Genomic DNA, 23,283 nt, shown 5'->3' on the forward strand with positions numbered 1-23,283 from the left:
ATAACAAATACCATGTCGAACATAGGGATGCTCATAAGTGTACTTGGTACCAAAGCACCTTAGGCCAAAGGTCATTGATCGATTTCGTGGTAATATCATCTAAACTGAGGCCATATGTCTTGGACAGTCGGGTAAAGAGGGGGGCGGAGCTGTCAACTGATTACCATCTGGTGGTAGTGCAGGTAAATTGGGAACATCTAGGGGGGGCCCCTGTCCAAGAGGCCTTCAACTCCCAGCTCTAGCGAAGCTTTTTCAGCATCCCTGTAGGAGCTGGGGAAATTGAATCAGAGTTCAATGTTCAAAGCTTCTATTGCTAAAGCTGCAGCTGTAAGCTGTGGTCTTAAGGTTCTGGGTGCCTTAAGGGGCGGTAACCTTTAAACAGCATGGTGGACACCTGTGGTTAGGGAAGCTGTCAGTATCCGTGTGAAGCACGCACACAGTTTCTATTTTTAGTTCTATTTTTTCTAGTTAAATGTTATTTTTATTTTTTTATTTAAATTTTCTATCTTATTTCTTTTATTCATATTTATTACTTATTATAAGCTTTCATTCTCTTTTTAAGGTCACTGGCGGTCGTGTAAGCATTTTACTACATTTCGTACTGTGTATGTGACACATAAAATTTGATTTTTTTTTTATTTGACTATTGATGACATCACATTTTTTAAAATAGCAGTCCACTTCCATGTTAGTTTTTACACCCGACGGGAACCAGAAACTGTAGTCAAGACCTTTTCAAGTGGACTCAACTAGTCTTACGTTCCCATCATATTCTTATTTATTCTTTCAATCACACGCCCGCACGCAGAAACACCCACTAACAAGTCACATGTCTCTCACACCACACACACAAACATGCACAAACACTTACTCATCACACACACCAAATATTTCGGGCCCAAACTGACATTAGCCCTGTATAGTGTGTGATGTATGCAAGTTGTGCGGTGCAACCGGGTGGCGATGGCTTTTTCGAGGTCTTAACACACTCACAGATTGTGCGCTGCTGGAGTAGCGATGGCACAGGGTGCTTGGGCCCGTCATCGTTACTTGCAACTATATTCTTATTTATTCTTTTTAACTGTACCAGACATTAGTGAGAGGATTTAAATAATTCACAAACACAGAATTACAGTGAAAGTGTTTTTTTAAATTATCATTTTACATTTGGCATCAGATAAGGACATAACTGTAGATTCAATATGGTTTTAAGTGGGGGAGAATTTCATGGAAAAAAAAGAAAATTGAGTCATTACAATGTTTCACTGTTACTGTTAATTTATATATTATACATTTACAATAGGCCCCAGTGTTACTTTATCCCGGGATTTAAACAAAGATTTAAAAAAAAAAAAAAAAACCGAGATGAATTTATTTAATTGCCAAAAAGTGATTTTTAGAGTTGTAGTGTACATACACAGATTAGGATGTACTGCATAACAGTTTATAATGCTAACATTGTAGTTGATCACTCAACAGTTTAATACACACACACACAAACGCACACAATCTCTTCCCTTCTCACTTCCATGTCCCCATTCTAGTGGGACTGGGCGATACTGGAGAAGTACTCCAGCATGTCCTGTATGGTGAAGTCCATGGTGATGCCCGAGCCAGGGTAGCAGCGATTTATCAGACCCTCAAAATGCTTATATTGCCGGATGAACTCGTCCTGCATGGAGTGCCACACCACCTAGGCAAGTGAAATTCATATCGAAAAAAAAATATAATCAGTGTTTTCAACAGGCAAGAATTACTACGAGGGTGAGTCAAAAATTAAAATGAATTTTACAGCCAAACTGCTAATGTCAACAAGCTTTCGTATTCTCTTATTAAAAATGTGAGAATTTCGAGCTGTGAACCCCCGAATGCAACGCAGTCTTAACTTCTTTATTAGAAGTGAATAGGGCTGCTTTCAGGGGAGCAAACAGCGGAAAGTCTGACTGAGCAAGATCAGGACTATAGGAAGGATGTTTAACACCTAAAATCAAAGTGTTGGCAGTGTGGGCTGAAGTGTGCAGACGTTCATCGTCATGCAAGATCACAATGCCCTTGGACAACAATCCTCCAAGTTTAATCCACATTTTGGTAAGCATCTCACTGTCATGACCACTGGTAATTACTAAACCTTCTTCCTGGTGATGTTTTAAGACCTTTAAATTAATGGTTGTCTTTTGAGTTTTTTTTGGTCTGAGATTGAGAATGTTTCCGTTCTAGACTCTGCCGTTTACTCTCAGCCTTGTAGTGATGAATCCATGTCTCGTCACCAGTAATGATTCTCTTTAAGAAGCTTTCACCTTCCTTAGAGTATTGGTCAATGTTAATTTTTTTTTCTTCTGTTTATGTTCTTCGGCAAGTTGTTTTGCCACAGTTACACCCTCAGAACAAAAACAAATCACTGCACGCTGCTCTTCTTTCTTGCAAATCACAAGCCAAAGAAGTCAATTTTTGCTTGCATCACAGTTACAAATGAACTGATGTAACATGTTCACACCTGCCTTGAATAAAAAGCGCTGATAAGACAGTGTGGCAAACAGAAGCTTTAATATAACAAAACTGCAGATCATTTTTGACACCCCCATGCTGCTTTTTTTCTCCTCTCTCGAAATCAATGCAGTTGGAAAGCACAAACCTCTGTGTCTTGAATACTTGAGTCATTTTTAATGACACAAGCTCAAAAACTACAGTACTGATTTTTTATTAACATTATTATTATTATTTTTTGCAAATGCAGTTAAAGGAATCCTAAAAGTTTAGAGTAAGCACATCTCACAGCAGCGACATTCTAAACATTTCAGCATTTCTAAAGTGGCATGCAGAATGCAGAAAGAGAAGCTTAAAAAAACAGACACATGAACATGTTTTAAATGTTTGGGGGAATGCAACACTTCCTGTTTCTGTGTGGTGTGATAAACTAACATGTTGGTGGTTAACTATCCACACACACATCTTCCCTTACTTAAAGTGTCACACAGATACACTCACTTAATCAACATGTCACTTAAACACACCCTTCAATCTGGATCTCTGAGAACGAGTACTAAAAAAGTTGTGGTGGCACTTTGACAGTAAATCGTTAATACAGTGTGGATGTGACTAAGAATTATGTTATGCTCTCTGTTTGTATGGTATAACTATAATTAATCACCTTGTTATGGCAAACATTTGAGATACCAAAAGCTCCTGGTTATCTTAACATCATGTTGATCAAATCTGGTGTAAATCTCATGAACCCTGTAGGAGAGTTTAATGGTTTGCTAGCTGGTAAAAGTGCAAAATTTGACTTCCTAGTGGGTGGAGATGACAAAATTGTGAAATTTGACTCATAACTCCTGAATTTGGTGTGTGCATGTAAAACTGAATGGCCGAAATGAAGAAACACCCATGGGTTAAGCATTTTTGCCAGCCCCTGATAATGTTCTTTGATGTAAAAGGTTTTAAGTAAGACAAGCGCCTTAAAATGCTAAAATGACTGCTCATGGACTAGAAACACCAGATCCGGACAGCAGTTATGTGCATGCGTGATTAAAATCAAGGCCGTGTGGCAACTGCATTAAAACAAATATTTCCTAAAATAGATTCAGATCACTCACTTGTAGGAGACTTTCCTCCTCGCACAGGTGCTTGTCCACCTTCTTGTACAGATTGTCCAGACCTTTCTTCACCTCTTTTCCTGGGTATTCTTTGATCACCTTCCTCAACTCCTGTTTGTTGAAAGCCAGCTGGTAGCTCACCTCCTCTTCCCTCACACCCTGAGCCACACGTGCTTCCACCCCCTCAAAGAAGTGCTACACACACACACACACACACACAAGTAAGGTAGGTCAACACATACACAGCACTGTGCAAAAGTCTCCCTCATTTTTATATTAAATTAAATGATGTAAAGTAAATTGAACAAATGGGAACAAATGTTTTACTGCAACAGGCTGCAAACTTCCTAAAGATTTAACCATTTTAAAAATTAGTTGTTTATGTGACAACCTCAGCAGCCTCATTTCACCTCTCGTCTGTTTCAACTACTCAGCATCACGAGTATACTAATCACCACCGGCCTGATCACCTGTCGTCATCTGCACCTGTTCATCTCAGTGGCTCACGCCTTACGTTGGAGGGTTGCCATAAGTTTTTTTTTTTTTGCTTAAATGAATCACTGTGTAGTTTATCAAACAAAAACCATTCCTCTGTAACTGCTCAGGGACAGGGACTAGACTGAAAATGAGACAAAAAAGTCCTTGAGGAAGCAAGGAGAACTATTCCTCAAGACTACATTAAAGGGACTAGAAAGTCCGTCTCTTTGGAAGCAAAATATGAATAAATTTGTGTGTGGGGTGCTCAAAAGATTGCACCTTTATGGGCTTATAAGTTTAAATGTTTTTCTATATCTCACTCCTTTACACTAAACAGAACAGAAACACAGCATGTTTTTGAGGTTTAAAAGAAGAATTCCTGTAAATCTCTGCTCCTTACGTTGAGTTTTTCCAGCGGCTGACCCAGCGAGTTAATAACATAATATTGAAGATGGTCTGTGTATTTCTGCTTGGCCTCCTTCCTCTCCGCCTCCAGACATGAGATCTTGAGGCGTGACAGAGTGGAGAATATGTGGTGGAAGTTCTCCATCATCACGACGTCGCGGGGGGTTTTCTGACTTTCATTTGCCACTTTCTCCACTGTTCCCATCAGACACAGACACAATAATTAGCAGCTGATATTTTTTTGAATGACAGACAAATCATCATTATGAATCACTATTATGAACCACTTCCACGTGACTAGCTTTATTTTCACACAAAAAACATGTAATCAGAACATCCATGAAACAATGACAAAGAATATGTCTGAGCCAAGTGTCTCACCATTCACAAAGACAGCTCTGATGAGTTTGACATACGCTTTATCCAGGTCACCCCGTCGCTCAGCGTTACGGAAAATCGTCTCAGCCAGTTCGGCAAATTCCTCAAAGCTTGTGACGAAGGGCAAGATGCCCACTTTACTCTTTTTAGAGATCTTCACCTCCTCCATCTGCTTGATTTGACCAAACTGAGGGCAAAAACATGCACGAATGAGAAAACTCACAGCACTGCAACTTTAGATTTGTTTAAACACATCTTTACTAAGGGTGCACATTATTCTGGAGCTGACTATAAGGTTTTAGAAAATGATGACTAATTTCTTGGCACGATCAGAGAGACTAAACCGTCTCCCTATAGCCTTGTTATCCAGCTGCCTGTGACTCCTGACTCACAATACACTTGTCGAAGTTCCTCTTGACGGTGACCAGCACGTTACCCAGCGTTGTGCTAAGGAAAGATGCGGGGTCCACGTTCTCGGCTGTCCACACGTGATGGCTCATCTTTACGAGCATGTAGAGAGAGTTAAAGCTGTCGATTTTATCTCCCAGCGCGATCAGACTGTTAAGTTCTGTCTCAATGCTGTGGAAGATCTTATTCATCATCTGCCTCACCATGTCCTTACTGAGAGAAGGAAAGAAAGAAAAAGTGAGATAAATAATTTGACATGAAGGTGAAAAGAACCAAAAAGCCAGGAAGACAAAAAAGTCTAATAAAGCATTAACATTGTAAAGAATGACACACATATCAAAGCTGAGCAAAAACAAGAATGAGAAAATGAGTTCCTGGCATAAATATAAAAATTCTGCTCAATCCCTGATGAAGGAGTGTATGAATGTGGAGACACGAGCGCTCGCTTACTCTGATGATATGGAGTGTCTGTGCTCGCTGGCTGGTCTGGACTGGAGTGCGCCATCATAATCATCCGTGGTTTCTCCCTAAGGAACATTCATAATAATAATAATATACAGCTTAAATTAAACAAAAAGATACACACACACACACGCGCATACACACCTGAGCTGGCGCTGGCTGATGCTGCAGTTTAAAGAACTTGCTGATGAAGTCCTGTTCAGCCAGACACAGAGGCTCCAACTCACTGAGGACCTGCTCAAAGATCTACAAAACACAAAGACAGAGTAATAAATAAAAACCTTAAACACCAACATGGTCAGTATAAACTTATTGAATAAACTACTCCACAGCTAATACACTCACTCCAAAACAAGTGCACCTTCAGAAAAGTACTGTATGACTGTAAAAGGTAATGTTAGTCATTCCGGGACTGATGAACTTATGGAATCAATTAAGTAGGAATTAAAACACAGTTGATCATGTGCTTATAGAAAAATATTAATGATGGGTTTTTGGGATGTGGGGCGATGCAGAAAAATTGAAAGAGAAACTTACAAGAGCTACAGGACTACCCACCACCACCCACATAATTTACTCTTCACATTTTCTGCCTACTTAGTACCAGTAATAATTTATTATTAAACAAAAAATCCTAATGTTTTGATAATAAATGTTGTATAAAAGCAACATCACACTTAAGGTCATTCCGCAGTACTGAAAATCAGCATGGCTGTGATATCTTCAGTATTTGGGCTAAGACTTCATTCCTACGCCAGTGTGACAGCTGTGCTGATATTCAGGACAACAGCACCCCCTCTGGTGTGATACTGCTTAATTATGTCACTTGACATGTTTAACCATCTATAGTGCTATTTAACACTTCTGAACATTCATCCAGGTACTGTTTTCCCTTTATTACAGCCATCGCATACATAAAATAAATTAATAACTGCTTTATTTAAATATCATCAATAATAATAAATTAATTAGTACTCGCACTACCGCTCCAGTATCTGTGTATTCTGCTAGTGCGAGAGTGGTGAACTGTCCGCTACTAGTTAATCAGTCGCGTATGGCACACTGCATTAGGACATTTTGCTTCCTTTCCTGATTGGTCAACTCTTCTCTCTCCTCATATTCATGTTTACCTTCATCCACTGGGTCTCTGGTTGAGGAAAGGGCGTTGACTGGCTGAACATTTCTTAGGTATCTACTGTCATAGAAGAGATTATTATCTAAAACTGAATTACAGACTAACAGAAATTTTGTTCTTGCCTTGTCGAACTTGGTCCTGTCAGCTACATCCAGGTCGGAAGCGGACATGTTGCCCATGTCCAGCAAAGACGAAGACTGCGAGCGACGGCTGTTGGAACTGCTGACGGCCAACTTGTTTAGGCTGGAGGTGGAGCCAGTTAGCTTCCCTGAACTCCCATGAAGACCTAAGAGAGTCCCAGAGAAGACAGACACTCAGAGACAGAGAGGCTCCAACTGATAACAAACATACTGTGTTTATGCTGTTATTTATGACTCTGGCAATATAAATATTACTATTAAAAACATTAATCATATTCATAATACAGCATAATACAGCATGAATTGTAGACTACACTTATAATAGAACTAAAATAGGACTACAAAAAGCTTATAACAAAGAGCTTAGACTAATCATCAGACTCTGTAAAGCTCTGCAAGCAAATGTTTAGTGAAAGACACACACATCAGGAGATTGTCATGAGAATGATGTGAAAACATTTGTGTGTGTGTGTGTTTCGTAAACTGTGTTGCATAAAACACAACGCTTACTAAAAGATTTGTTGCATTCTTTCTAAAGTCAGTTATCATAAAAAATATATAAAAGTAAAAGGTGGCACTTAAGCGTTGAAAGATGCATGGTACTTACTTTCAGTCTCCTGTTTGAGAGCGCTCTCTTTCCGAGGAAGCGTGGCTGCAGGCCAGTTAGAAAGGCAGGCATCAGAGACAGAGACACGTTAGGCTCATGACATGCAGTGGGACTCAGGGGTTAGGGGTTAGACATGAGGTCAGAGGTATACACATTGACATGCGCTGTCGAAGTCAGCTTGGCCAGCCTTCAAACTGTGTAAAAACGAAACTCACTAGCATTTTGTTTTCCACAGGATAATAGAATAGAGTCGGGCTGAGATCTCTGTCTGATGGAGAGCGTTTTATTATAAAACAAAAATTAAGGCTCTTTTGTAACTGTGCAGATATTAGTTCAATGATTCAGATAGGGCTGCAACTACTAGAAAACAAGATGATTAAAGCCTGTTAACGAAATGACTTTAGTAGATAATGGACAATAATTATCAATTAGTTTGACTGAGTTATGAAGCATGCTGTGGTGCATGACATCACTTTTTTATTTTAGCAAAAACACATACTCATGGAAAGACTTTACATTACACCTACTCTGTTACCATCATGAACTTGTGTTATAATTTGAGCAATATTTTTAATTTGTAATCATTTACACATGACATCAATGTTTAAGTCAGGCAAATGAACTGCCTTGCACGAGTCAACTTAGTGTATCCAGTTTTCATTTATAACCATCTTCAAAACTTTGCAGGACAACTCGATGGTTTAAAATGTCCCATATCTCCCCAGACCAGTGTGTGTTAAGGCTGCAGCTGAAATTGTCTTTAAGTAATGCATTTTTTTTTAAATTAACTTCCTTATAATTCACTTCTCTTCTGAGTATGCCATTTTAATGTCTGTGTAATTAAGCCAGACCCCTCCAGAGAACAGAAAAGCTGCGCAACAGGTCAGGGACGGGAATATTCCTATATAAGGGTCACAATAGAGGGGAAAGAAATCTAAATGGTTTATTAAATTGGAGTGTGTATATTCACAATTGCTACCTGCTATCATTGCTACTGGATGGATGGAATTTTCAAAATGTACGTCTATCTATCCATCTATCCATGTATCCATCTAAACCCATGCCTATACAACAACTGAAAAAGGGCTGAAGTCTAAACTTTGGATTAAATCCTGCTATCCAAGAGCGTTGTGATATGTCTCACTTCAAACAATAATAATATAAAATGCAAATTGTTTATATTTCTTGGAGTATTGGTACTAAAATTAGCGTAAGCTTCTAGGAGCACATGAACTGTAAAAACTTTTGCCTAAATTGGTTTACTTTTAAATTGCTTTAAAAGCTTAAAATGCAAAAAAATCTGTGTCCGTAATCATGTCCAAGCTTTATCTGAATGACAATTAAGATCATTGAAAGATTTGAATTTAAAAAGGTTACGTACACTACAAAAAAGGCTGTGAAATTGTATTTCTTTTTATCTGATAAAAATATAAATGTTTATGAATATTTATAAAACCCAAATCATGAATTGGGAGATAAAAAGCACTGAGTATTCTAAAAAGTTTTGGTTTTATTGTCCTATCTGAAAATTACCTTTTTTTTTTTTTTTTTAGTTGCAGCCCCAAATGTAAATAATATTTATAATTGTAAAACTATCCAACTCACAGCACCAATCCTTTAATTGAGTAAATGTGGAACAAACCAATTTAGGTGCAGTGCAACAAACCAAATTAAGCTAAAATAATCTATTTTGCTTAAGAGATTTCAGGTATTTTAAGGCACAGTAGACAGATCAACTTCCTGAATGTTTACTCTTTCTAATAATGAGTCGTTAGCAATTTAGATTGTCTGTCCAGTACGACACTAATGCTTCTGACGTCAATAAACTGAAGGGCTTTTCATTAGGAGCAACATTAGAGCAAAGCAATGTCAACTCTATCTTGTGTAGAACATTAGATTAAGACAAATGCACAAATGCAAGCAAAAGGCCGGTGCAAACACAGGACAGACACTGAGCACGAGCTGACAACAATGAATTTGCATATGGAGGGAAAAACAAGTAAACAAAAAGAGACAAGTAAAATCTTACCAAACTTTCCTTTCCCTTCTTTGGTTGTTCCAGCCATTTTAATTTTTGCGACCTCGAAGAAGTCTTTGATTTCTCTTTCATACAATCTAGTCATGTAGTCCACATAGGTCTAAGTTAAATTAGAGACAGAACATGCTTAGTTTATTCCTGGTTTGATGATGTTTAAAAAATTCTTAAGGTGATATAATAATAGCATTGATTTCTTTAGGGCAATGATGGTGATGATGATGCAGGTGATGAAAGAGTCTCACCCTGGACAGGCCCTCATACTTCTCCCTCTGTGTGTTCTTCAGCCACTCCATCAGTTTAGCATATCTGAGCAGGTCTCTGTGTAGGGGGCTGTGCTTGGGCAGGGTCAGCTCTGCCGTGTGCTGAGACGCAAGTGTCGAGCTCTGATCGTGACCCTACACGTATACAGTACAGATACACAAACACCCAAAATGGTTAAGAAAAACAATACATTGATGCAGCTCTGAGAGGAGCACACACGCGCACACACACACACATACACACACACTCTCTGAAGACATCACTGTAAGAAATAATCCGTTAATGGAAACGAGCAGACCTACAGGCATGATCTTATGATGCAGTTAGTCTGGACTAACATTTCCTTACAGGCAGTCTTTTATCCTTGTAAGGGATCTCTCCTTCCTCTCCTGACACTTGCAAACATGCTTCACTTTCTCAACTCAAACAGCGTGCTTTCTGACCTTCTTACCTCACACCGACACTCTTTATCTGTCTCGACTTCACATCCAGCAGCTACTGGGCCGTATTCAGAGTTGAGTGACGTGCGAGTTTATAATAAGAAGCGTCTGTTCGTATTCTGACCTTTAAATGAATCGCTGCTTGTGTGTGCGGGTTGAGACCTCACACAGGTGTGTATCAGGACTGCTGTCTGTGTATTTGTGACTTTTATCGGACTCTAATGTGGACACATTGATATGTCTTGCGTGCTTGTGGTATTTGGATTAAAACACATTATATTTGTGCGAGCGCTCATTTATTTCAGTTCAGGCGTTTATTAAAAAAAAAAAAAAAACTTGCTTGGGGTTTTGCTCTGGGGCAGTTAGTCAGTTGTATTTGTCAGAAACAGGGAACAAAGCCAAATGCCTCATTTTATCAGCTGTTTGAGTGCTGCTAGGAAATCCCCGCACTAATGGTGCTGATTGAGGTCTGCAAGCGGCTTTCCCATGTGCATAGGCAAAAAGGCGTATAAATTACAATCTGCTCATTCTCATTCAAGCCGCGGGACCTCATATACGGCGATCCAATCTGGGACACCATACAAAAGTTGTGGATCCAATCTGAAAAACATCTTTGTGCGTTCACATAGCCCTAAAAAAGCTGAATAAATCAGGATTGAGTCACTTTAGGCTAGTAGTCTGATTATAGCCTTAATCTAATACCTAAATATAAAAAACTTAAATATTTCTTCTGACTAAGTAAGCAGAGCCTTAACCAAAAAAATACAAACTGAGCAGAATGCCTGCTTTAAAATCCTAGATATGTCTCGCGACCTTCACTGGAGTGTAAACACAACTGATCTGACATGATGTAGAAAAGCAATTCACACTACATATTAGACAAAAAAAAAAGTGGAAAGTTTGCCTAAAGATAAACCGGGGAATAAGTATACAACATTTCGAAAGCATTAAATATTCCCAGGACCACTCTAGGCTCCATCCTTTTAAAAACAGAAGACGTTTAGAACCATGAGGAACGATAAAATGGCCGCTTTAATAAATCCTCAAAAGTAGAAAGGAGTTCAGCCAGAATTCCATTCATTTCAACTTCCTTTTGTATAGCACTTTTAACAATGGTCATTGGTGCAAAGCAGCTTTAACTAATGTTTTTTTTTTTTTTTTTAATAAATCATAGATAGTACACTACCCTGAGATGACAACAGGAAAAAAAATCTTAAAATGGAACAAGACTTAACAGGGAATCCATGCTTATTTGGGTAGCATCGGATATTATGACCATAAATCACAATCAGAATAATGACCATTTCAGAAATGGTCACTCACTTAGGCCCTTATGATAAAGTGGAGAGACAGAAAGCTTCCTTGAGTAAGATGTGTAAGGGAGAGATACTGTCTTTTTCCTTTCTCAGAGAGGAAAGGAAAAAGACGTTCTTATAAAACCAACGAAAGAGCAAGGGATAGGCACCAACTGTTTGCATCAATGCAGCAATATACAAAGGGAATCCTTCTCAGGGGCAGGAATGTAGAGTCCAGAATTGAAACAAGTGCATTTATATTTATGTGTTTGGAAGATGTGCTTATCAAGAGCGACTGACATTCATCTCATTATACATCTGAGCAGTTGACTTTTAGGTGCCTTGCCCCAGTGGTGCTTTAAACGCATGACCTTTCAATCAGTAGTCAATGTCTTAATCCCGACCTGTACAAATACAAATACAGAGAATCAAAGAACCCAGCAGGCACATAACCTCACACAGAGAAGTATACAGCCAGGGGATGGATTCAAGGCAAGTCTCTTTAAGTGGCTCAACCAAAACCCACACCTGAACTTTATAGTTGGTCTGTTCAGACTAAAAAAGATGCAAGACCAAAAAAAACACCACTTCTTATCAAATCTGACAGATCTTTTTAATAATCTAAGTGCTCACACAATCAGCCCAGGCACCTACATAACACTATTCAGAATATGTTTCTCAATCTCTGTGTATATTCTAAATATCTCACATACAGTATATTCAGTACAGTAAGTCACCAACTCCAAATACGGCCCCTAATTATGTCATGCAGGATCTTTTATACTTAATTTTATATACTCATCAAAAGTACTTTACTACACATAACCAGGAGGGATTAAAAGCAGTTCTTACTGAACAAAAAAAAAGAAAAAAAGAATGCAGTGTTTCTTTTTTTTCCTCCACACCTCCAGGTGAAGTGAGAGAAAATAATAATTTCAGATAGCGCTGGCTGGTGGTACTGGTGAGTTCATGGATCATGAGCTGGTAAACTTCTTGAGATGAAGAAAACACCACACACATGCTTCTGTGGAAGCAAGGACATTCGGTGGATGGTTGGATGTTAGCGGAGTCAATGAGGACACCAAGTTCGGTTAGAGGTTATAGGGCGGGTCAAACAGCGGGGAGGCGTGTACTCACAGGGAGTGACAGACAGGACGACCTATAGAATTGAGGAATGGTCATTTTGAAGTGACTGAAGTGGTTGAACTAAGAATGAAGTGAGGTGGCACAGAGAGACAAAAGATTTCAGAAGAGAAGCAAACAGGTCACAGAGCGAAATCAGAACAGGAAAACAGTCACAGACTAGGAGGAAAAAAAAGAGAAATGAACAGAGCTTATTTAAACAAAAAAAATAAAAATAAAAAGTGTGCACAGTGAGCGTTACCTGGTGCACAAAGACATTGTTGAGGTGGTTGGTGAGGCGACGGGCAAAATTGTCTCGGAGATCAGCAAAGAGTTGCTGCTGCTGCTTCACGGCCGACAACTTGTCATGACCTGGCACACACACACACACACGCACACAGAGTTTTGATGTTATGTACATGTTACATGTTATGTATGCCTATCCATGAGTACTTGGACCATTACTTTCATCTCCTCTGCAAAAGAATTTTATTGTCTTACTTTGGACACTTCACACAGTTACACACACACATACACTCACACACACTTATCCCTACCTGGTCGAAGGGCCACGTTCATACACTGCAGCAGAGCCTCAGAGGCATTGATGCAGGCCTCGATACCTTTCGGAGAAGACAGGTCTCCCTCCTGTAGAGCTCTGATATGCCCTTTAGACAAATCCATATAGTTCTGCAAAGACAAAAAGTCACACTTTCCACCTTGAGTTTTAGAGCCCAGTCTCATTTATCAAATATCTATATCAATACAGTGTTGTAAAAAAGTATTTCTTTTTTTTTATTAGAAAAAAAAAAGCATTACATATTTGCCACGCTTAAACAATTCAGACCATCAAACACATTTTTAATATTACACAAAAATAACCTGGGTAGAAAAGCTGTTCAAACCTTACTGAAGTACATGTCTCTCTTGGTAAACCATGAATTAATTGTGATTAACCACATTTTGAGTTAAATTTCAATTGCCACCCCAAGGCCTGATTACTGACAGACCTGTTGAATCAAGAAATCACCTAAATAGAACTTGTCTCTTAAAGTAAAGCATGCTAAAAGACCTCAAAAAGCAACACATCATGATGCAATTTAAAAAGAAATTAAGAACAGATAAAACAAAGTAACTGACATCAGTCTGAAAAGGGTTATCACGCCATGTCTAAGGCTAAGCCATTATCCACAAATAGAGAAAACTTGGAAGAATGGTGAACCTTCCCAGGAGTGGGCAGCCAAATGTACACCAAAAGCATACAGACAACTCATCCAGGAGCTCATAAAAAACCCAAAACAACATATAAAGACCTGCATGCCTCAATTGCCTCAGTTAAAGATTAAATAAGAAAAAGACTGGGCAAAAATCCAGGGGAGAGTCCCAAGGCGAAAGCCACTGAAGACCAAAAAGAACACGAAGGCTCATCTCAGACTTGAGATCTTGATTATCTCCAAGACTTGCTTTGCTGCTTTGTAGCTTCAGGACCTGGACAACCTGCCATGACCGATGGAACATGAAGGGGAGTGTCCGGTTATCAGTTTGTGACCTCAAACTGAAGTGCACTTGGGTTAATGCATTAGGACAATGATCTGAAACACACAAGCAAGTCTACCTCTTGCTCAACAACAAAAAAATAAAAAATAAAGGGTTTAGAAGAAGCCTAGTCAATGTCCGGATTTAAATCTGATTAAGGTCATGCTGTGGCAGTTAATGCTCGAAAACCCTCATATGTGGTTAGATTAAAAGAATTCTGCAAAGAAGTGTGGGCCAAAATTTTTCTACAGTGATGTGAAAGACTCATTGCCAGTTATTGCTTAATTGCAGTGTTTACGCCAAGAGTGGCACAACCAGTTATTAGATAATAGAAATGGCTCTCCTGTAAAGCTGTTCAGATGGTGAATAACACCTTATAGTACTTGCCGTCACCGCGCAAAACCATGCTGACTCAGCATAGGTGAGATTGGTGTGCACGACTCTTTGGACTGCACTTTGTTGGACTTACAAACGAATATGACTTACGAACATACTTCTAGAACAGAACTCGTTCGTAAGTCAGGGACTTACTATATGCAAAATATGCAAAAGCAAATACTTTTTCATAGGGCTGTAGATATGGTGATATGAAGTGTTTCAACAGTATCATATAATATTTATAATTTCTCTCTATTTGTCTGATATTGCATTGATCTTTACTGTTGCAGTATGCTTCGACATTCTCGTTTATCTATCTACTCATCTCACACACCACCCCTAACATCACAGCTCAGATAGATACTCACCACCAAAAACTGGATCTCCTCAAGGAGCTTTCCGTTGTTGGTTTTGCTAATCTGAATGAGCCGGTTGCTCTGAGAGATCTGGTCCATTTGCTCCTTGACGCTCTGTAGCATTTCCTCATAACTCAGCAGCTTTCCCTCTATAGCATCCACCTCAGTCAACGCCTCATCCAGCAGCTGCATCAGGATGTTCACCTGCTTCTCCGACGCCATGATTGACTGGATATTGGCCTGAATGGATGTTTGGGTGGAGAGACAGTCAAACAAAAAGAATGAAAGAGAGCGGTGTTGAAAAAAAAGAAAAGAAAGTAAAGTGTCCACAAGTTACTCACCCCATCCAGGACCTGCAGCTCTCTGGAAAGTTTCTCAGCGAAGGCCTCGGCGTTGGAGATGGCATACTCGCACACCTCCATCATGTTCTCAATGTCCTGCTCCTCACGCGTGTTCAGTTCCTGGTATTCGTCCAGAGTGTCCTCATCACCGCCGGTGACGCTCTGGCTCTCGCCACTAGGGACTGACTCTGAGAAAGAGGTAAGTGTGTTAGAGAGCTAATAACTACTACTTAATAGGGAAGCACACATAATATGTAGCGTAGAATTTAAATTATTATTAGGATAGAACCTAAAGGGCATCACACATACACAATCAGCAAAAGTGTTCTTTGTGCACAGATTAAAGTTAAACAACTCTTGCTACATGAAGGTGAATCAAAACAGATAAAAACCATCATGGGTGGTGCTCCAACTCAATGTGAGGGGGACATAAAGAAAATGAAAAGATGAATGATGATGGAGAACAGAGACAAAGGAGGAAAAAGTAGGACCTGTACCAACCTTCAGGGAGCTCTGGCCGATGAGATATTTAAGGAAGAAGAATGCATAGGAGAGGTTATAAAGCATTATAAAGCCACTTAGTGAAAGAGGTGAGAGAAAGAGAGAGAGAAAAAGAGAAAGAGTATTTAATCAGGTAAATATTTGGCTGCATGAACATAACTAACAATTTCAGTAATTCTACATGCACTTTAGTCATCTACTGAAATTGTTCATAATGAAGTTCATACTGTTATTATAACACAGTCTGTGCATACTGTAAAACACAATCCCACCGCACATGCTGTTACTGCTTAGCACCAGTAGTAAGTTGTGTAAATGTGTAAAAATGCTCTACCTTCCAACAGCTGAGGGCTGACATTAACAAACTCCACTTTCTTCCTCAGGTAGCGCTGGTTCAGCTTCCAGATGCAGGAAATGAAGGAGTTCTTCTCTGCCGTGCTGCTGGCCACCCAGCGATACACCTTCTCAAAGTGTAGGTCAAACTCTGGGTTCTCCTACATAGCCAGGGAAAGTAAACAGCTGGCTATAAGTCGAACTATAACTGATGATATGCATGGAACATTGAAGATTGGCTAAGAAAACACACTGCCAAGTGACAAGACATATCACTATCCTAATGATTATATGCCATAGCGCGGTTACTTTGAAGTTTTCCACAATGAGGAAAGAAATAAGGCGTCTCTGGTCTCATTTTGAAGTGGAGGTCCTGTCCTGTTTACCCTAAGGCTTCTAGTCTAAACAAAAGCCAAACTTTTAAACCAGAAGCACAGACGTTTAAGAACATTATCTTTTTTCTCTTTAAACTCACGCACATAATTTGATCTGTCATTAAGCAAAATCATGTTTGCTTTATGACAGATTGTGTTGTGAAATTGTTTGTGTTTGCAGGAAACTTACCCAGACTACAGACTTTGTCATAACCAAATAATTAATTCTATTCGTCTAAGTTTTTGGGTTCGCGTTGGCTCATTCTTGGTTCGCGCATTCTTTAACTTTGATTAATCTCAATGACATAAAATTACTTACAAAATATTCTTACTAATTCTCTTTAAAGCTCCTTTGGATAAGATCGTTTGCTAAATGATGTAAATGTGTACAAATAAGCAACTGAAACTTGACAGTATATTTAGGCAACATCACATGAGAGAGAGTGCTGTTGTATTGAATATCAGCACGGCTGATACTTTTTTTTTTTTTTTTTACAGACTATGATTTGTTTGTTTATTGTTTATGATAACCATGAACTGAACAACATGGACGGTTCTGAGACGATTTAGAATGACTTAGAAGTGTGTTGTTTAACGTAACACTATCAGATGATTTTTTTTTTTTGCTAATAGTGCTTTTGTTTTTGGTTTTGAATGTGGGTTTTGATGTTACTCATTTGAGCACTCAATGGCTCTCATCCTGTCAGAATACTCAGTTGTAAATTTCAAAGTACAGTTGTATATTTAAAAAAATATATGATTTAAAGCCGATCAAGTTGAGGCTTTTGGACTATACAGTATAACCAGCTATAACTAAAGTAAAGTAAGTAAAATACATTAATAGCAGGCGAACATAAAACACAAGCTTAGAATGGTGCAATGGTATGTCTGACATGTTTAAGTATCTCTCTTACGCGCCACCTAAACCTCACCTTGGTGGCATCTTTGGCATCTACTTCTGACAGGTCGCGGAGCTCCCAGGCCATCTGTCGCTTGTAGAAATCTCCTTTGTCTGACTTCTTCACTTTCACCACTCTGACTTGCACGGGGCGCTCTGTCGTCACTAACGCACGGAAAAAAAGGCAAACCAAGAGCAGAGCTGGGTCATTATACAAAATTACAGATTAATGAATCCAGTGCTTAGAGTCGTTATGTAATCTGTGCTTCAGCTGCGTTCTGATGTGAAACACTAAAACAAAGGAGAAAAATAGACACAGGACATTTGGGGTTTTATTGCCTACCTGTGGCACACAAGAAACAGTTCTTCTTCTTCTTTCCTGCCTTGCAGACGTTGACGATGCTGAGCAGGCGCTCATCGTTGGGAGTGAAAATATCCCTTTGGAGAGCATGCTTTATGGCAGTCATTCTGCTTCCTGGAAAATATTACACAGATTTAACTCAGAGACATTAAGATGCCAGTGATAAAGTTGTCAGGACAATAGTGCTAAAGTAAAACATTACATTATATAAAGCTCAGATATCTATGATTCTTTTTTTAACAGAAAGAAGATGAATTCTTATTTAATATATATAATATAATGAATCCTGCACAAATTTCAAACATATTGCAAAACTTAAAAAACAAAGAAAAACTTGCATATGAACATCAGGTCATGATTTTAGCATAGATACCTTAATCTTTAATCAATAAAAGCATAACATTTACAATAAACAATTTAGAGCCGCTGCATATTTTTTAAAATAAGGTGTTTACTGGGACGTGAAACATTATTATTGTTTTAGTTTTATTTATGTGAGAAACTTAATACATAAATCAATACATAAATCAAAATGTGTGTCCAATCTTAAACAACCATATGGTATTGTATATTCACATCTTGTGCAGAAAATTAGTACAGCTTAATATCCTGCCTTAACTACTGAGCCCTAAGCATGTGAATCGCCTCCCGATACAATATTATCATGATCCTTAGGTTCAATTAAAATTGTAATTCTGTAAGTATAAATATTATGATTCGATATAAAATTTTATTAAAATTTTCAAGCATTAATAAAAGTTTAATTCAATTTAATAAAATTTTATTTATATATTTTAACAATGATCATTGTTTCAAAGCAGCTTCACAAAAATAATAGAAATAAAAAAAAAGAAACAGTTTTGCATGTATACATGTGTAAAAAAAAAATTATCTAAATAATAATGAGATGAATGACTGAATGAATGATGAATGAAATGTCTCTGATGAGTAAGCCAAGGGTGACGGCAACAGTGGCAATGAAAAACTTCCTGAGTGTATACTTAATGAGTAATTAAGTGTAGCCAATTTCTTATACCATTAGGTTTCTTGATGAAAAACCAAGCACAGAAGCAAAATAACTTCAAACATTTACCATTTAACAGCAGCACATATCTCTGTCATTTGCCATGATTATTATCATTACGAAAAACTTTAATTTGTGTAAATAATAATTATAAAAAAATTTTTATTCCTATTTATTTTGGAGTCATTGTGGCAATACGTGAATCACCACACAAAAGAATTAAGATTTATAACTAAATAGATTTTCCCCCCAATCTTTACTGAGCTCCCTCTGCCCCATCTTAATATTTTTTTCTGGTTTACCTTTTATAAAACCATACCTTTATATTTTAACCTAGCTGAAATACCCATTGTTGATGGGAAAAGAGTTTGTAGAAATAGTTAAAAAATTCAATCTAAAAAAAGTTGATCAGCTTCAACGTAATCCGCCATATTATTATTTTAGTTTGAAACCCATGTACATGTCTGCCTGCAACAAAGATAAACCCCTTAACTATAAATTTGTTTGGTGTGCCAACACTAGATTGGTGGGTAAATACTAGGAAACTACAAAATGTACTTAAATCTGCTGTTACTGTATTTATCTTATTACATCAATGGAAAAGGGACCACATAGAAATTTTATGCTTTAGCCTTGTTCAGGGCTAAGTTGTACTTCCTCTATCTTAAGTTAAATTCCCTGTTCGGTAATCAGCAGGTGAATCACAAATGAGAAATCAAAAATGTAGATCAGATAAAGATTAAGTTTTGTCTTAAAACAACTCTAGCGTGTTACAATTCACTTATACAGTACAACTTCAGTGCTGTTACTTCAGCATTGAAAATATTAACTAACCCCAATAAAAATATTCAGTTTAGCTTTTCTAGTTACTATCAATTGGTGCAGGTGTTTGTTTAGATTGTGCATGTAGTCTATTTGAGGCTTATTTTAATCTAGTTTATAAAATCCGGCTGTTCAAAAAAAAAAAAAAAAAAAACTGTTCATAACATCGCTTTTACTCAAAATTTTTATTTCACTTATAGTGCAGGAAGATATTTAACTACTGAAAAAGTTTAATTAAATTCTGTCCGGCAGGGTTTTGCATGATTCTGTGACAAAATTTGGCTGGACAGACGGACAGACATACAGACAGAGACTGGTTTCGGATTCTCCACTGTATGAAATTTAAAGATATAATTGGAAGATTAAGTTCTGACCAATGTACAGACAAAAAATATCTTTTATTTTTATAGATTCCTTGATGTTTTTAATCAGTGGATGGTAATGGAAGATCAGTACATAAATGAAACAAACAAACAAACAAACAAACAAAAATGCCACTAAATTAGATAAAGGGTTGTTTGATGTTAGGGATAAGGGGAGGTTGAACTCCTCAGGTGTAATGTGAGTCAGGCGCTGCCTCCACACTTAGTAGGGAAATAAATAACAAACACATCTCTAGGTGTAATAAATGGTGTAGTGAGACTGAGTTAGCCGACACAAACCTGTCAGACCTACACAGCTAAATACCCCACTACACCAGGGCACTAAATACCCCACTACACCAGGGCACTAAATACCCCCAGTACACCAGGGCACTAAATACCCCACTACACCAGGGCACCAAATACCCCACTACACCAGGGCACCAAATACCCCACTACACCAGGGCACTAAATACCCCACTACACCAGGGCATTAAATACCCCACTACACCAGGGCACCAAATACCCCACTACACCAGGGCACTAAATACCCCACTACACCAGGGCACTAAATACCCCACTACACCAGGGCATTAAATACCCCACTACACCAGGGCACTAAATACCCCACTACACCAGGGCATTAAATACCCCACTACACCAGGGCATTAAATACCCCACTACACCAGGGCATTAAATACCCCACTACACCAGGGCATTAAATACCCCACTACACCACGGCACTAAATACCCCACTACACCACGGCACTAAATACCCCACTACACCACGGCACTAAATACCCCACTACACCACGGCACTAAATACCCCACTACACCACGGCACTAAATACCCCCAATACACCAGGGCACTAAATACCCCACTACACCAGGGCACTAAATACCCCCAATAGACCAGGGCACTAAATACCCCACTACACCAGGGCACTAAATACCCCACTACACCACGGCACTAAATACCCCCAATACACCAGGGCACTAAATACCCCACTACACCAGGGCACTAAATACCCCCACTACACCAGGGCATTAAATACCCCACTACACCAGGGCACTAAATACCCCACTACACCAGGGCACTAAATACCCCACTACACCAGGGCACTAAATACCCCCACTACACCAGGGCATTAAATACCCCACTACACCAGGGCACTAAATACCCCCACTACACCAGGGCATTAAATACCCCACTACACCAGGGCACTAAATACCCCCACTACACCAGGGCATTAAATACCCCACTACACCAGGGCACTAAATACCCCACTACACCAGGGCACTAAATACCCCACTACACCAGGGCACTAAATACCCCACTACACCAGGGCACCAAATACCCCACTACACCCGGGCACTAAATACCCCACTGAATATTTTCTCACTATTACTATATTAAGGTATTAAACAGAACCGGCTAGTCACTTTAGCCCTTTAGCAACACCGGATACAGAAAAGACCAGCGCGACTCTCTTACCTCGGAACAGCGGAATTACTGCTAATGCAATCTTTATCCTTTAGTTACTATTTTCACTTTTATTTACTCTTAATCATTTCCGACAATAAAATAAAATCTGTCAAAAGCGACACAGCCCAAAACACTGTACACCAAAACAGCCCGGCTTCCGGTCAGACCTTACACGAACAATCCTGACTTCCGGGTTCCGGGTTTCCTCCTACTGGCAAGGAGCAGTACTGCAACTAGTTACTACTCCACTGTACAAATAATGTTTATTTCATGCACTGATCTCATTAGCAGCAGAGTTTGACTTAATGTTCACATGTTATGTGAAGAGACTCATTGATCTTTTCTGCATTACAGATGTCTAAGACAGATGATCCGGTTTGTCCTTTTTATTCCCATCAAGATGTCATCACAGCGGACCATCTGATTCACACACAACTTTTGGTTGTGTGCACAGGTTTTATGCCAGATGCCCTTCCTGACACAGGCTTTGAGCTTGCGACCAGTACTGTATCCAGGTAAAGAAGCCCAACACTAGGCCGTCAATGCTCAGGAGATGTCCTGGGGAATATCTCGCCTCCCTCTCATGCTGCTCCAGTGTTTTAAAGCCCCATTGGATGCAACACTGGACCATGTTGTTGTAATGTTTGTTGACCATGCACGTTGTAATGTCTGTGCATTTTGTAGTACAATGTGATTGTGCACAAGTTTGAAATATGTTTCTGCAGAAAGCTTCATTATCCACTAAGAGGCACTATTGGGCACTTACATTATAAAATGAGCATGCTGTGAACAATACATTTCAGATGAATACATGGCTTTACCATACTATATCACTTTTGGATAAGTAGAAGAAGCACGTAATTTAAAAAGAGTGCATTTTATCTGTAGCCTATAAAAACCCATGTCTGTTTACGAACCCTTTTAACTGTTCTAGACTGTTCCTTATTCACTTTCACCCTTGACTTTAATGCATGAAGTCCCAAAGTGACATAATAAACATTCTGGTGCAGTCATGTGACAAACAATGAATTTGTGACATAATTTCCAAAATGGCTGTGTGCCTGGTTAGCACGTGAGCTCATTTGAAAAAAAGCCGGTGTTTTACTTTTATTGTTTTATTGAAAGTAGTTTTCATCTTATAACAATTCAAATAATTTAATGAAATCTTTTTTTTATATTTATATTTTATATATATATTTTATATTTAACCTGGTCTGACTGCATTCCTTGAACAAATCGATACAAAACAAATTAAGAAAATATCACTGTGACATGTGTCACGTACAGTAAGGTTTTTAAAACTAAAATTGTCAGGCAAAATGTCATGTGATGTCTTTAAAAAATGTGTCCCATGTGGTGCCCCATAATTAACTGAGCAATCAATTTTATAGCATCAATTATATGTATTCCATCCATCACCTGGGAACCTCTGTAGTCCAATAGGGCAGGTGGAGGACAGTGATGTCCATTGTTTTTATTCACATTTTTATGACCATGATACAAGTAGGACTTCCAGTCAACATTCACACACTTCGAGCAATTTTGGAAACACCAATTAATCTAATCTTCATGTCTTTGGACTGACGGAGGAAACCTGAGTAACCAGAGAAACCCACCAAGTACAGGTACAGGGACAACAGCAAACTCCATGCACATCCTGAGACGGGAAACAAACCCTCGACCCTGGAGGTGCGAGGTCAGTGCTTTCCACTACGCCACCATTATTAGTATTACTGATGACATACAGTTT

General features: G+C 38.8%; 1 protein-coding gene across 2 annotated transcripts; it reads right to left on the reverse strand.

Moving 5' to 3' along the window:
* Positions 1 to 832: 832 nt before the first annotated feature.
* On the reverse strand, positions 833 to 21,704 carry exoc1 (exocyst complex component 1). 2 transcript variants are annotated; one of them, XM_053489207.1, is made up of 19 exons: positions 21,543 to 21,704; positions 17,822 to 17,953; positions 17,513 to 17,643; positions 16,208 to 16,367; positions 15,373 to 15,560; positions 15,044 to 15,271; positions 13,319 to 13,451; positions 13,024 to 13,133; positions 9,886 to 10,038; positions 9,635 to 9,743; positions 7,606 to 7,650; positions 6,981 to 7,144; positions 5,868 to 5,969; positions 5,712 to 5,788; positions 5,246 to 5,474; positions 4,857 to 5,040; positions 4,471 to 4,670; positions 3,594 to 3,788; positions 833 to 1,693 (listed from the first exon to the last, which is right to left on the reverse strand). In XM_053489207.1, exons 2-19 carry the CDS (start codon positions 17,943 to 17,945, stop codon positions 1,541 to 1,543), a joined length of 2,685 nt encoding a protein of 894 aa, XP_053345182.1. In that variant the 5' UTR covers positions 17,946 to 17,953; positions 21,543 to 21,704; the 3' UTR covers positions 833 to 1,540. The 2 variants fall into 2 exon arrangements, with proteins under 2 accessions (XP_053345182.1, XP_053345183.1); XM_053489208.1 differs by lacking the exon at positions 7,606 to 7,650 and having other exon boundaries at positions 837 to 1,693.
* Between the last annotated feature and the right edge of the window lie 1,579 nt (positions 21,705 to 23,283).

Source organism: Clarias gariepinus, chromosome 27, assembly GCF_024256425.1.
Source record: "Clarias gariepinus isolate MV-2021 ecotype Netherlands chromosome 27, CGAR_prim_01v2, whole genome shotgun sequence".
In the NCBI taxonomy this organism is placed as follows: domain Eukaryota; kingdom Metazoa; phylum Chordata; class Actinopteri; order Siluriformes; family Clariidae; genus Clarias; species Clarias gariepinus.